Raw genomic sequence first — 14,250 nt, forward strand, 5'->3', positions numbered from 1 at the left:
AGACCGTCACACACACACCACCTCACTCACAGACCGTCACACACCACCTCACTCACAGACCGTCACACACAGACACCACCTCACTCACCACCTCAGACCGTCACACACACACACCACCTCACTCACAGACCGTCCACACCACACACACACACCACCTCACTCACAGACCGTCACACACAGACACCACCTCACTCACAGACCATCACACACACACACCACCTCATTCACAGACCGTCACACCACCTCACTCACAGACCGTCACACCACCTCACTCACAGACCGTCACACCACCTCACTCCATCACAGACCGTCACACCACCTCACCAGTCACACGTCACACCACCTCACTCACAGACGTCACAGACCGTCATTCACACACACACCACCTCACTCACAGACCGTCACACACAACCACCTCACTCACAGACCGTCACACACACAGACACCACCTCACTCACAGACCGTTCACACACAGACCACACACCACTGTCACACACAGACACCACCACCACAGACCTTCACTCACAGATTCACTCACAGAGACTGTCATTCACACACCGCCATTGACCACCTCACTCACAGACCGTATGTGACTAAAACCCCACACAGCACAGTGAAACCTCACTGTTTTACATACAGTGGTCTCAATCACAGACCGTCACACACCACGTCTGATTCACAGATTCCACCTGGAAGTGGGACACCAAAAGATCACATTTCAGTGGGGAGTGAATGTAAAACCACTTCGCATCCGTTAGACATTACTTCATGTTCTTATACCATGGCATTGTTGAATACTCGTTTCTGATTGGCTTGAAGGGCATTCTAGAGAGTGATTAGTTCCAGTGTTCAGATACTGTAAATCACTCACGGTGGTGGAGAGAAGAGATCTGCGAGGGAGGACCACTCACGTCTGACTGAGGGGTGGAGGAGATGAGGCGGACCTTGGATACCCCTGTCTGGAGCCCGTTGGTATGATCCTTGGTCCTGGTGTCATACAGACGCTCAGGGGAGGATGGGTGAGACCACTCTAAGGAGGGGACAACAGAGACCATCTCTGCTTTCACTGGAGAGAAACTTTGACCTTCGCCATTAACTCTGTAAAAAACAGACCATGTCCTCACTTGAGCTATTCTATAACCATACCTGCGCACTAGTGTAAGATCTCTCACTGCACAATGAAAACATCACTGAGGCTACCAACTCTATAGTAAATATTGTTATCCGTAGGGGACTATCCAAATAAAGTGTGACTAAAAGCCATTTGAGAAAGATATTAGCGAAGACGGGCAGGTAGAAGATCTCAGGCTCAGTCTTGATGTGGATGTGGTGTGAGATGTAGACCTCTCTCTCTGCAGACTCCTCCAGACCTATAGTCATGGCATGCAGCTCCACCTGAAGCTCAGTCTTCATCCCAGCAGCCACCTGCAACAAAGGTCAGGGGTCAATTTAGTCATATCAGGAAGTGAAGTGAGATGTATGAATCTAAAACATCCTCAAAGAAAACAGCGGGAAATGTTCAGTTTGTGTAATTGAATCAAGCTGACTACGGTAACAATCACTCTGCTCAGTAGAACTCACAGGTCCAGGGGTGTAGATGACTCTGATTCCAGTACCAGGGGGCGGCTGTTTCACACTGAACCTGAAGTACAACAACCCAGAACAGTCGCTGAACTTACCAGAACATAGACAGAGGAGAACACACCCCGACGACCAAGACCTTAAAACCTTGTCATTTTCACTGCACCACCATCTTTGACAGACATGTCCACAAACTAATTGTTCATGGATGTATATCTATGTAGGTGTCTGGTCTGACCTGCAGGTGTGGAAGCCCACGTTCTTCATGAGCACGTGGACGCTGTAGCTGCAGCCCTCCTTTAGGGTCCCAAACTGGACCTCTGCTGGGAGGAGCTCAACCCCCGTGGGGCAGCTGCTGCCCCCGTCACAGACACAGTCTTCACCTTCCTCCTCACCGGCTCCTCTACACACAGGAACTGAGAGCCAGACTCCTGTTAGGTCCCCATGGTAACGCCTGGGCTCTAGCTCAGTAAGCTACCACGTATTGAACTGGCAGGACAGATACATTAGTGTTAACTGACGTGGTTCAGTGGATTAACCTTGGACCAGAAGACTCGTGTTAGCTCCCTGGGCTACAGCCTAGGCTTTAGCTCAGCAGGATAACACCGTCTTGTGGAGTCTAGATGACCCGGGGCTACATTAAATCCATATCGTGAAAGATCCACGTTATAGCGCCACTGAAATCTGAAAGGTCATTTCCGATTGAGGCGACATATGCAGCGTTTCCCGTGAATGTGGGAACATTTTGCCCTTTAAATTTCAAATGGCGCTAGAGCTCAGATCTTACATGATACAGATTAAATCTAGGCCCCAGTCACACACTCCCCATATGTCCCCCAGCCCATCAATTCACAACATTCACACCTACAGTCACAAACATTTCCTCAATCGACATATGCACCTCTCACTGGGTGGGTGAGGAACACTAGTGTGTGCACCCGTGTGCGCGTGTGTATGTGTGTGTGTATATGTATGTACGTCACAGTGTGTGTGTGTGTGTGTGTACGTCACAGTGTGTGTGTGTGTGTGTGTGTGTGTGTGTGTGTGTGTGTTACCTGCTGGTTGGGCACGCTGAAGGGTTTGGAGCTGAGGATGGAGGCTGGCAGCTTGACTCTGTGTCTGCGTGGGTTCCCTGCCACGTCCACCTGGGTACTGCCAGGCCCAATACCACCACCATGCTGCTGCTTCACTGTAGAGACACCATGAGAGCTGTCCCCTACAGGAGAACACACGCAGATCTAGATATCAGTAACACAGTAACAGATACAAGACCATGATGACTGATTTATATACAGTAGGTGTCTGCAAACTGTTGGGAAAATGGTGTTTGACCAAATAGAATTGTCTTTGGCGGTTAGTCATTCAGCAGTGATTCTTTCCAGAGCCACTTACAGTAAGTGCATTCATCTTACGATGGCTAGGTGGGACAACTTTTCAACTACCAACTTGAGTAAATGTCTGATTTTCAAGGTATTCCAGTACTGAATTTGGAGTGCCAAATTCAAGCACCTTGTGCGAACCCTGCCTACCAGACATGCCACCAGGGGTCTTTTCAAAGTCCCCAGGTCCACAACAAATTCAAGCACCTTGTGCGAGACCCTGCCTACCAGACATGCCACCAGGGGTCTTTTCAAAGTCCACAGATCCAGAAAAACTAATAAAGCAATATCTCACGGCACAACGCAACCATGTACATACATACTTGTTGTGTTTATGTACTGACATGTATGTGTAACTGATCTCACACACACACACACATGCACGCACGCACACACACATTAAGGTTTTTAAATTGATGTAAATTGTAAAGTAATTTGTCTGTAATGTCAATTTTTCGTTATGACTCGAACCCCAGTAAGACCAGCTGTCGCCACTCTTACCCTGACACTAACCCAAGTCTAAGTCATGTACTGAGCAGACCTGCAGTTTGAGGGGTGGGATTGGTGGGTCTCCTAGGCAGCGCATCACTTCCTGCTGCGTGAGAGGGCGTGGGGTTCAAAGGTCGCTGGGCTGCTTCAAGAACACACACAAGAACAAATAACACGCAAAACAGGGTCACTTTCTTAATGAAGGATAAAATAACACTACTGTATCATCAATATATCATTAGTATTGTTATAGATGTAGCCTCGCTTTAACCTGTCTCCCGAGGGGCATCTCTGAGGTAGTTCTGGGAGTTGGGAGTGTTGGGGAATGGAGGAAGGTCCTGAGACAGAGATCTCATATCAGGGACCTGACGGGAAAACCCAGATAGTTGTTTTATATACGTACAGTAGCTGAGCTGAATACAATCTGCAATATGTTGCACAGGTTGGAGAGGCACACAGTGAAGCTTATATTAACCTCTGTACCAAACCAAACGCTAGGCTAGTAGCATTGGGAAATATTGTCTAGACACTTTTTTCCGGGTGAGATGAAGTTTATAAATTGACTGGCTGGGCTGTGGGACAATGGACGTGTATTAATGAATCTAATGGAACTGGTAACAGGCATTACGTAGCTGTGCTGAATTTACAATCCATTGCTGTGAAAGCTATGTCACCTCCGAGTACTGGAAACCTGCTCCTTTCTCTGAGTGGAAATAAGGAGGAATGATTATGTTCCTTAGAGCCTCTCTGTACATCTTCTCCTGGTCCAGCTCCTGTCTGAACAGTACAGCAACATTACAACATTCATTAATAGCTTAAGTATTCCTGGGAAAAGATGTGAATGTCCACTATGTCAACTCTATAATAGAGAGCAGTTAGTTAGGTACCTGTGTTGCTCTATCCTGGTCTTCCACATAGTTTCCTTCGCCTCTTTGCTGAAGCTGTAAAACAGGAGATTGTAATATGATGAGAAGATAATGGAAAAGGTTAAAAGCTGTAGATATTTATGTCCATAGTTTAACTAAACCCATTAGTACAGGGAAAATAAGATAGCTACTAATAAGAAACTCATGAGAAATATGATCTACAGGTCTGGTTAGTTATGATACTGATCTAAGATCAGGCTAGTTATGATACTGATCTAGGACCAGGCTAGTTAGGATACTGATCTAGGACCAGGCTAGTTAGGATACTGATCTAGGACCAGGCTAGTTATGATACTGATCTAGGACCAGGCTAGTTAGGATACTGATCTAGGACCAGGCTAGTTAGGATACTGATCTAGGACCAGGCTAGTTATGATACTGTAGGACCAGGCTAGTTGTGATACTGATCTAGGACCAGGGTAGTTATGATACTGATCTAGGACCAGGCTAGTTATGATACTGATCTAGGACCAGGCTAGTTATGATACTGATCTAGGACCAGGCTAGTTATGATACTGATCTAGGACCAGGCTAGTTATGATACTGATCTAGGACCAGGCTAGTTAGGATACTGATCTAGGACCAGGCTAGTTATGATACTGATCTAGGACCAGGCTAGTTAGGATACTGATCTAGGACCAGGGTAGTTATGATACTGATCTAGGACCAGGCTAGTTATGATACTGATCTAGGACCAGGCTAGTTATGATACTGATCTAGGACCAGGCTGGGATACTGATCTAGGACCAGGCTATGATACTGATCTAGGACCAGGCTAGTTAGATTGATCTAGGACCAGGAGTTACTGATACTGATCTAGGACCAGGCTAGTTAGGATACTGATCTAGGACCAGGCTAGTTATGATACAGGACCAGATCTAGATATGATACTGATCTAGGACCAGGCTAGTTATGATACTGATCTAGGACCAGTCTGCTAGGTTAGGATACTGATCTAGGACCAGGCTAGTTATGATACTGATCTAGGACCAGGCTAGTTAGGATACTGATCTAGGACCAGGCTAGTTATGATACTGATCTAGGACCAGGCTAGTTATGATACTGATCTACTTATGATACTGATCTAGGACCAGGCTAGTTAGGATACTGATCTAGGACCAGGCTAGTTATGATACTGATCTACTTATGATACTGATCTAGGACCAGGCTAGTTAGGATACTGATCTAGGACCAGGCTAGTTATGATACTGATCTACTTATGATACTGATCTAGGACCAGGCTAGTTAGGATACTGATCTAGGACCAGGCTAGTTATGATACTGATCTAGGACCAGGCTAGTTATGATACTGATCTAGGACCAGGCTAGTTATGATACTGATCTAGGACCAGGCTAGTTATGATACTGATCTAGGACCAGGCTAGTTAGGATACTGATCTAGGACCAGGCTAGTTATGATACTGATCTACTTATGATACTGATCTAGGACCAGGCTAGTTATGATACTGATCTAGGACCAGGCTAGTTAGGATACGGATCTAGGACCAGGCTAGTTATGATACTGATCTAGGACCAGGCTAGTTAGGATACTGATCTACTTATGATACTGATCTAGGACCAGGCTAGTTATGATACTGATCTACTTATGATACTGATCTAGGACCAGGCTAGTTATGATACTGATCTAGGACCAGGCTAGTTATGATACTGATCTAGGACCAGGCTAGTTAGGATACTGATCTAGGACCAGGCTAGTTATGATACTGATCTAGGACCAGGCTAGTTATGATACTGATCTAGGACCAGGCTAGTTATGATTCTGATCTAGGACCAGGCTAGTTATGATACTGATCTAGGACCAGGCTAGTTATGATACTGATCTAGGACCAGGGTAGTTATGATACGGATCTAGGACCAGGCTAGTTATGATACTGATCTAGGACCAGGCTAGTTAGGATACGGATCTAGGACCAGGCTAGTTATGATACTGATCTAGGACCAGGCTAGTTATGATACTGATCTAGGACCAGGCTAGTTATGATACTGATCTAGGACCAGGCTAGTTATGATACTGATCTAGGACCAGGCTAGTTATGATACTGATCTAGGACCAGGGTAGTTCTGACCCACCTGTCTGTGTGTTTCTCCGAGAGCGAGGCCTCAGTCTGCAGGGCTGGAGTCTTCATTGCCTGGATGTACAGGGTGGCTGCATCCACTGAGGTGGAACAAACACAAACACTCCCTATTCAACTCACCATTCCTTTCCCTTATCCAATTCATTGCTACAGCTAGGAATTAATCTCCAAGCCCCATAAAAGTGCCAAGCCAAAATGAAGGACTCACCGGGGCAGATTCTGTTCTCTATAGTGGGGTGCTCTGACTCTGGAAGTGACTGAGGAGGAAAAAATACACATGGTGTCACACAATACTACAGCACCTGAGTAACAGAACACTACAGCACCTGAGTAACAGAACACTACAGCACCTGAGTAACAGAACACTACAGCACCTGAGTAACAGAACACTACAGCACCTGAGTAACAGAACACTACAGCACCTGAGTAACAGAACACTACAGCACCTGAGTAACAGAACACTACATCACCTGAGTAACAGAACACTACAGCACCTGAGTAACAGAACACTACAGCACCTGAGTAACAGAACACTACAGCACCTGAGTAACAGAACACTACAGCACCTGAGTAACAGAACACTACAGCACCTGAGTAACAGAACACTACAGCACCTGAGTAACAGAACACTACAGCACCTGAGTAACAGAACACTACAGCACCTGAGTAACAGAACAGATTACAGCAATATGAGTAACAGAACACTACAGCACCTGAGTAACAGAACACTACAGCACCCGAGTAACAGAACACTACAGCACCTGAGTAACAGAACACTACAGCACCTGAGTAACAGAACACTACAGCACCTGAGTAACAGAACACTACAGCACCTGAGTAACAGAACACTACAGCACCTGAGTAACAGAACACTACAGCACCTGAGTAACAAGCACCTGAACAGAACACTACAGCACCTGAGTAACAGAACACTACAGCACCTGAGTAACAGAACACTACAGCACCTGAGTAACAGAACACTACAGCACCTGAGTAACAGAACACTACAGCACCTGAGTAACAGAACACTACAGCACCTGAGTAACAGAACACTACAGCACCTGAGTAACAGAACACTACAGCACCTGAGTAACAGAACACTACAGCACCTGAGTAACAGAACACTACAGCACCTGAGTAACAGAACACTACAGCACCTGAGTAACAGAACACTACAGCATGAGTAACAGAACACTACAGCACCAGGAGTAACAGAACACTACAGCACCTGAGTAACAGAACACTACAGCACCTGAGTAACAGAACACTACAGCACCCGAGTAACAGAACACTACAGCACCTGAGTAACAGAACACTACAGCACCTGAGTAACAGAACACTACAGCACCTGAGTAACAGAATACTACAGCACCTGAGTAACAGAATACTACAGCACCTGAGTAACAGAACACTACAGCACCTGAGTAACAGAACACTACAGCACCTGAGTAACAGAATACTACAGCACCTGAGTAACAGAACACTACAGCACCCGAGTAACAGAACACTAGCACCCGAGTAACAGAACACTACAGCACCCGAGTAACAGAACACTACAGCACCCGAGTAACAGAACACTACAGCACCTGAGTAACAGAACACTACAGCACCTGAGTAACAGAATACTACAGCACCCGAGTAACAGAACACTACAGCACCCGAGTAACAGAATACTACAGCACCTGAGTAACAGAACACTACAGCACCTGAGTAACAGAACACTACAGCACCTGAGTAACAGAACACTACAGCACCCGAGTAACAGAACACTACAGCACCCGAGTAACAGAACACTACAGCACCTGAGTAACAGAACACTACAGCACCTGAGTAACAGAATTGCTACAGCACCCGAGTAACAGAACACTACAGCACCTGAGCAGAACCTACAGCACCCGAGTAACAGAACACTACAGCACCTGAGTAACAGAACACTCAGCACCTGAGAACAGAACACTACAGTGAGTAACAGAACACTACAGCACCTGAGTAACAGAACACTACAGCACCTGAGTAACAGAACACTACAGCACCTGAGTAACAGAACACTACAGCACCTGAGTAACAGAACACTACAGCACCTGAGTAACAGAACACTACAGCACCTGAGTAACAGAACACTACAGCACCTGAGTAACAGAACACTACAGCACCTGAGTAACAGAACACTACAGCACCTGAGTAACAGAACACTACAGCACCTGAGTAACAGACAGCACTGAGTAACAGAACACTACAGCACCTGAGTAACAGAACACTACAGCACCTGAGTAACAGAACACTACAGCACCTGAGTAACAGAACACTACAGCACCTGAGTAACAGAACACTACAGCACCTGAGTAACAGAACACTACAGCACCTGAGTAACAGAACACTACAGCACCTGAGTAACAGAACACTACAGCACCTGAGTAACAGAACACTACAGCACCTGAGTAACAGAACACTACAGCACCTGAGTAACAGAACACTACAGCACCTGAGTAACAGAACACTACAGCACCTGAGTAACAGAACACTACAGCACCTGAGTAACAGAACACTACAGCACCTGAGTAACAGAACACTACAGCACCTGAGTAACAGAACACTACAGCACCTGAGTAACAGAACACTACAGCACCTGAGTAACAGAACACTACAGCACCTGAGTAACAGAACACTACAGCACCTGAGTAACAGAACACTACAGCACCTGAGTAACAGAACACTACAGCACCTGAGTAACAGAACACTACAGCACCTGAGTAACAGAACACTACAGCACCGGAGTAATTTGGACATATTTGATCAGGTCAGTAGCGTGGACCTTCTCCTTCTCAGTATGTATGTGTGTGTGTGTGTGTGTGTGTGTGTGTGTGTGTGTGTGTGTGTGTGTGTGTGTGTGTGTGTGTGTGTGTGTGTGTGACTGACCAGGACCAGTTTGAGCAGGTCAGCAGCGTGGATCTTCTCCACCTCGGTGTGTGTGTGTGTGTGTGTGTGTGTGTGTGACTGACCAGGACCAGTTTGAGCAGGTCAGCAGCGTGGATCTTCTCCTCCTCAGTACGAGGGTCATTCAGCTGCATCTTCTCTGTCAGGTTCTCTCTCTGGACAACCTGCTCCATGTACTCCTACAATACCAGGTACAGGAGGAGGAGGACCACATGTTGAGACAGTCTCTGGTTCGAATCCCTGAGCTGACAAGGTGACAAAAAACTGCCGATGTGCTCTTGAGTAAGGCACTTAACCCTAATTGTCTCAGGGGGAGTTGGGATATGCAACAAAAACAGATCTCCAATTCACACATGTGTATAATACACACTGGTACATGTGTGAAAAAGGACAAATATAATCCCCCACCAAATGCTGCTTATTATAATGGCCAGACATGGGACTGTATCTGCTGGTACACTGGGTTAAGGCTGCTGTAATAGAGACTGCCTTCTAGAATACACACAGGACAGTGAGACGAGCTGCGGAGCTGTACCTTGAGGCGAGTCTCCAGAGTCCTGCGGAGCTGTCTGCTGACTGGCTGGTACTGGAGCAGCTGTCGGACCTCCAGGGTATCCGGACAGCTCAGCACGGGCCTGCAGGCCTCAGAAACAGGCTTCTCTCTCAGGGTCAGACCCCGGCCCAGAGTGGTCCCAAACAGAGGACCTGACGTCTTCCTCTGGGGGGGGGGGGGTTTACAGTAGATGTTTAAAGAATATGTTTTTAGGGGATAAAGTAGATTTATTTATTTAAATTTTAAGGTATCATCAAACCCTATGACTAAAGTGTGTTTTGACCATGTATAAAATTACCTTAAATTCAAGTACACGTGAGAACTAGCATGATTTGCTGATACATTATGTGTCTATTTCAACTGCATTTTCTCTTTGATGTTCTCAGTCTACCTCCACTGAGGGGAAGTTGTCCCAGTGACGGGACTTGAGGTTGGTGGGGATGATGTCCTTGTTCTGTGCCTGGATAACCCATCTGGACCACACGTCCTGACGAGAGGGTCTCAGCACCGCTATACCCAGCACACCTGCAGGACAGCGAGGAGACCACAGAGGTCGTAATAAACAGTACCCTAGGTCTGGGGGAGACCAGAGGTCTATGGGGAGACCACGGAGGAAAACAGGTCTATGGAGGTAGAGTAATAAACAGAATCCTACCCTGTAGGTCTGGGAGGAGACCACAGACGTGTCTATGGGGAGACCACGAGGAAACAGGTCTATGGAGGTAGAGTAATGAACAGAATCCTACCCTGTAGGTCTGGGAGGAGACCACAGACGTGTCTATGGGTAGACCAGGAGGAAACACAGGTCTATGGAGGTAGAGTAATGAACAGAATCCTACCCTGTAGGTCTGGGAGGGGTTCTTTAAGCAGGGCGACAGCAGGGTCAGAGTAGTCCTCATACAAACGTTCCTCTACTGTCTGAGAGTACAGCAGCTCTGTGCCTGAACCGTCCTCATGGGCCATGAACAACCTGGGAGTTTATTATGGATATAGAGAATGAGAGAGAACCCATCATGCTTCAGCCCAGCTTGAACACTAAAAGGGTTAAAAGGTGCCTGACTGGGGGACATTGGAATGAAAAAGGAGTCATACTGTACAGATGAGGAGCAGAGTTACTGAGGCCTACCTGGGAATGTGGACTTTACGTCCAATAGGATGCTTGGCCAGCTCTCTCTCTTCTGGCAGCCCTCCCTCCTCCTCCTCCTCCTCCTCCTCCTCCACTCTGCTGTCCAGAGGGCTAGAGATCTCCACTGATGCCTGGCCATCCTTCATCACCTCCACACAGCACCATTTCATACACTGTCACTATAACTCCACCATGCCCTACACATGCCCTACACATGCACTACACATGCCCTACACATGTCCCGACACATGCCCTACACATGCCCTACCCATGCCCTACACATGCCCTACCCCCTACACATGCCCTACCCATGCCCTACCCATGCCCTACACATGCCCTACACATGCCCTACACATGCCCTACACATGCCCTACACATGCCCTACACATGCCCTACACATGCCCTACACATGCCCTAGGAAGCCTACAGTGATGTTTCCTAATTCACTTTGTCAAACAAGTTTCCAAAATGAAAATTCCCGGGGCTTGCAGAGTTCAGTGTATCGTACGATAATCCTCTGAACACTAGGCCTGATGGGAAAACAAACTGTCTGGAATCTCACCCTAATCCTTATATAGTGCTCAAATTATGGTCAGCGCCTTATGCCCTGGTCCCAGATCTGTTTGTGCTGTCTTGCCAACTCCTATGGTCATCGTCAAGCCAAATGGCAAGACAACACAAACAGATCTGGGACCAGACTATAAGAAGGGAACAGGGGTGTCATACAGAGCCGACCCACCTGGAAGAGGTTCCCGTGGTGGTCTGTGACCTCACACAGTGTGTCTGAGGCGGAGGTGTGGTTCATCCTGTAGCTGCCTGGCTGCTCTCTGGGGCTCCAGCTGGCCAGACTCAGGGTTGGGCTGTGTTCAGGGTCTGACGTGTACACACAACTACCGTCCTGGTTGATGAACAGCAGACCTACACTGGACGGGTACACCTAGAGGGCACACGGGGACACGGAGAGTCACCCAGAATGAATATAGAACCTCAGAACACAGTCATTTGCTCGACTCATGAAAAAGCGTGGATCTTCTCTTCCGATGCTCTCTGCGTTATGAGGAGGAGGTGGGAAGACAGCGGGAGGAATGGAGGAAGGACTTTAACATTCACCCCCGGTTTCTCTTACTTGGTACGCTCCGTCGCAGGTGGCGGTGACGACGCTCCCGTCTCCAAAGAACACGCTGCAGGACCTGCCCTCGCCGAACATGGTTACCGTGGCAAACCCCAGCCGCTCCACCATCACCACCTTCTCCTTATGACACACACTGCTGGACCTCTCCCCTGGTAACACAATGTAGACATTATCACACCATGAACTATCCTTCCTACACACTGCTGTCTCTCCCCTGGTAACACAATGTAGACATTATCACACCATGAACTATCCTTCCTACACACTGCTGGACCTCTCCCCTGGTAACACAATGTAGACATTATCACACCATGAACTATCCTTCCTACACACTGCTGACCTCTCCCCTGGTAACACAATGTAGACATTATCACACCATGAACTATCCTTCCTACACACTGTTGTCTCTCCCCTGGTAACACAACGTAGACATTATCACACCATGAACTATCCTTCCTACACACTGCTTGACCTCTCCCCTGGTAACACAATGTAGACATTATCACACCATGAACTATCCTTCCTACACACTGCTGGACCTCTCCCCTGGTAACACAATGTAGACATTATCACACCATGAACTATCCTTCCTACACACTGTTGTCTCTCCCCTGGTAACACAATGTAGACATTATCACACCATGAACTATCCTTCCTACACACTGCTTGACCTCTCCCCTGGTAACACAATGTAGACATTATCACACCATGAACTATCCTTCCTACACACTGTTGTCTCTCCCTGGTAACACAACGTAGACATTATCACACCATGAACTATCCTTCCTACACACTGCTGGACCTCTCCCCTGGTAACACAATGTAGACATTATCACACCATGAACTATCCTTCCTACACACTGTTGACCTCTCCCCTGGTAACACAATGTAGACATTATCACACCATGAACTATCCTTCCTACACACTGCTGGACCTCTCCCCTGGTAACACAAAGTAGACATTATCACACCATGAACTATCCTTCCTACACACTGTTGTCTCTCCCCTGGTAACACAACGTAGACATTATCACACCATGAACTATCCTTCCTACACACTGCTGGCCTCTCCCCTGGTAACACAATGTAGACATTATCACACCATGAACTATCCTTCCTACACACTGCTGGACCTCTCCCCTGGTAACACAACGTAGACATTATCACACCATGAACTATCCTTCCTACACACTGTTGACCTCTCCCCTGGTAACACAATGTAGACATTATCACACCATGAACTATCCTTCCTACACACTGCTGGTCTCTCCCCTGGTAACACAATGTAGACATTATCACACCATGAACTATCCTTCCTACACACTGTTGTCTCTGTCCTGGTAACACAATGTAGACATTATCACACCATGAACTATCCTTCCTAGTATAGCCTTGGACCTGTCTCCCCTGGTAACACAATGTAGACATTATCACACCATGAACTATCCTTCCTACACAGTGTATGCCTTTCCCTGGTAACACAATGTAGTACATTATCACACCATAGCCTTTAACTATCCTTCCAGGTACACACTGCTGACCTTTAACCTGTGTCAGATATCACACCATGAACTGTGTCAGACCACTGCTGGACCTTTCCCTGTATCAACACAAGTTAGACATTAGCCTTTACACCATGAACTATCCTTCCAGGTACACACTGTATAGCCTTTCCCCTGGTAACACAAGGTAGACATTATCACACCATGAACTATCCTTCCTACACACTGTATAGACCTCTCCCCTGGTAACACAAGGTAGACATTATCACACCATGAACTATCCTTTAACACTGTGTCTCCCCTGGTAACACAAGCCTTTAGACATTATCACACCATGAACTATCCTTTTACACACTGTTGTCTCTCCCCTGGTAACACAATGTAGACATTATCACACCATGAACTATCCTTTACACACTGTGTCAGACCTGGTAACACAATGTAGACATTATCACACCATGAAGTATAGCCTTTCCTGTATCAGACCAGGTAGTAGTTAGTAGTATAGCCTTTCCTGGTAACCTGTGTCAGA

General features: G+C 47.0%; 1 protein-coding gene across 1 annotated transcript in view; it reads right to left on the minus strand.

Moving 5' to 3' along the window:
• Window positions 1–648: 648 nt before the first annotated feature.
• Window positions 649–14,250, minus strand: part of LOC135542925 (sperm-associated antigen 17-like) — a 42,407-nt gene continuing 28,805 nt past the window's right edge. The window contains 20 exon segments of the mRNA XM_064970061.1: window positions 649–689; window positions 872–1,030; window positions 1,236–1,425; window positions 1,582–1,642; window positions 1,820–1,940; window positions 1,943–1,997; window positions 2,637–2,797; window positions 3,502–3,594; window positions 3,721–3,814; window positions 4,124–4,226; window positions 4,337–4,390; window positions 6,467–6,551; window positions 6,680–6,728; window positions 9,471–9,584; window positions 9,941–10,123; window positions 10,350–10,483; window positions 10,798–10,928; window positions 11,085–11,233; window positions 11,824–12,021; window positions 12,211–12,365. Coding sequence (XP_064826133.1) covers window positions 649–689; window positions 872–1,030; window positions 1,236–1,425; window positions 1,582–1,642; window positions 1,820–1,940; window positions 1,943–1,997; window positions 2,637–2,797; window positions 3,502–3,594; window positions 3,721–3,814; window positions 4,124–4,226; window positions 4,337–4,390; window positions 6,467–6,551; window positions 6,680–6,728; window positions 9,471–9,584; window positions 9,941–10,123; window positions 10,350–10,483; window positions 10,798–10,928; window positions 11,085–11,233; window positions 11,824–12,021; window positions 12,211–12,365 — 2,330 coding nt within the window.

This window comes from Oncorhynchus masou, chromosome 7 (assembly GCF_036934945.1).
Source record: "Oncorhynchus masou masou isolate Uvic2021 chromosome 7, UVic_Omas_1.1, whole genome shotgun sequence".
Lineage (NCBI taxonomy): Eukaryota > Metazoa > Chordata > Actinopteri > Salmoniformes > Salmonidae > Oncorhynchus > Oncorhynchus masou.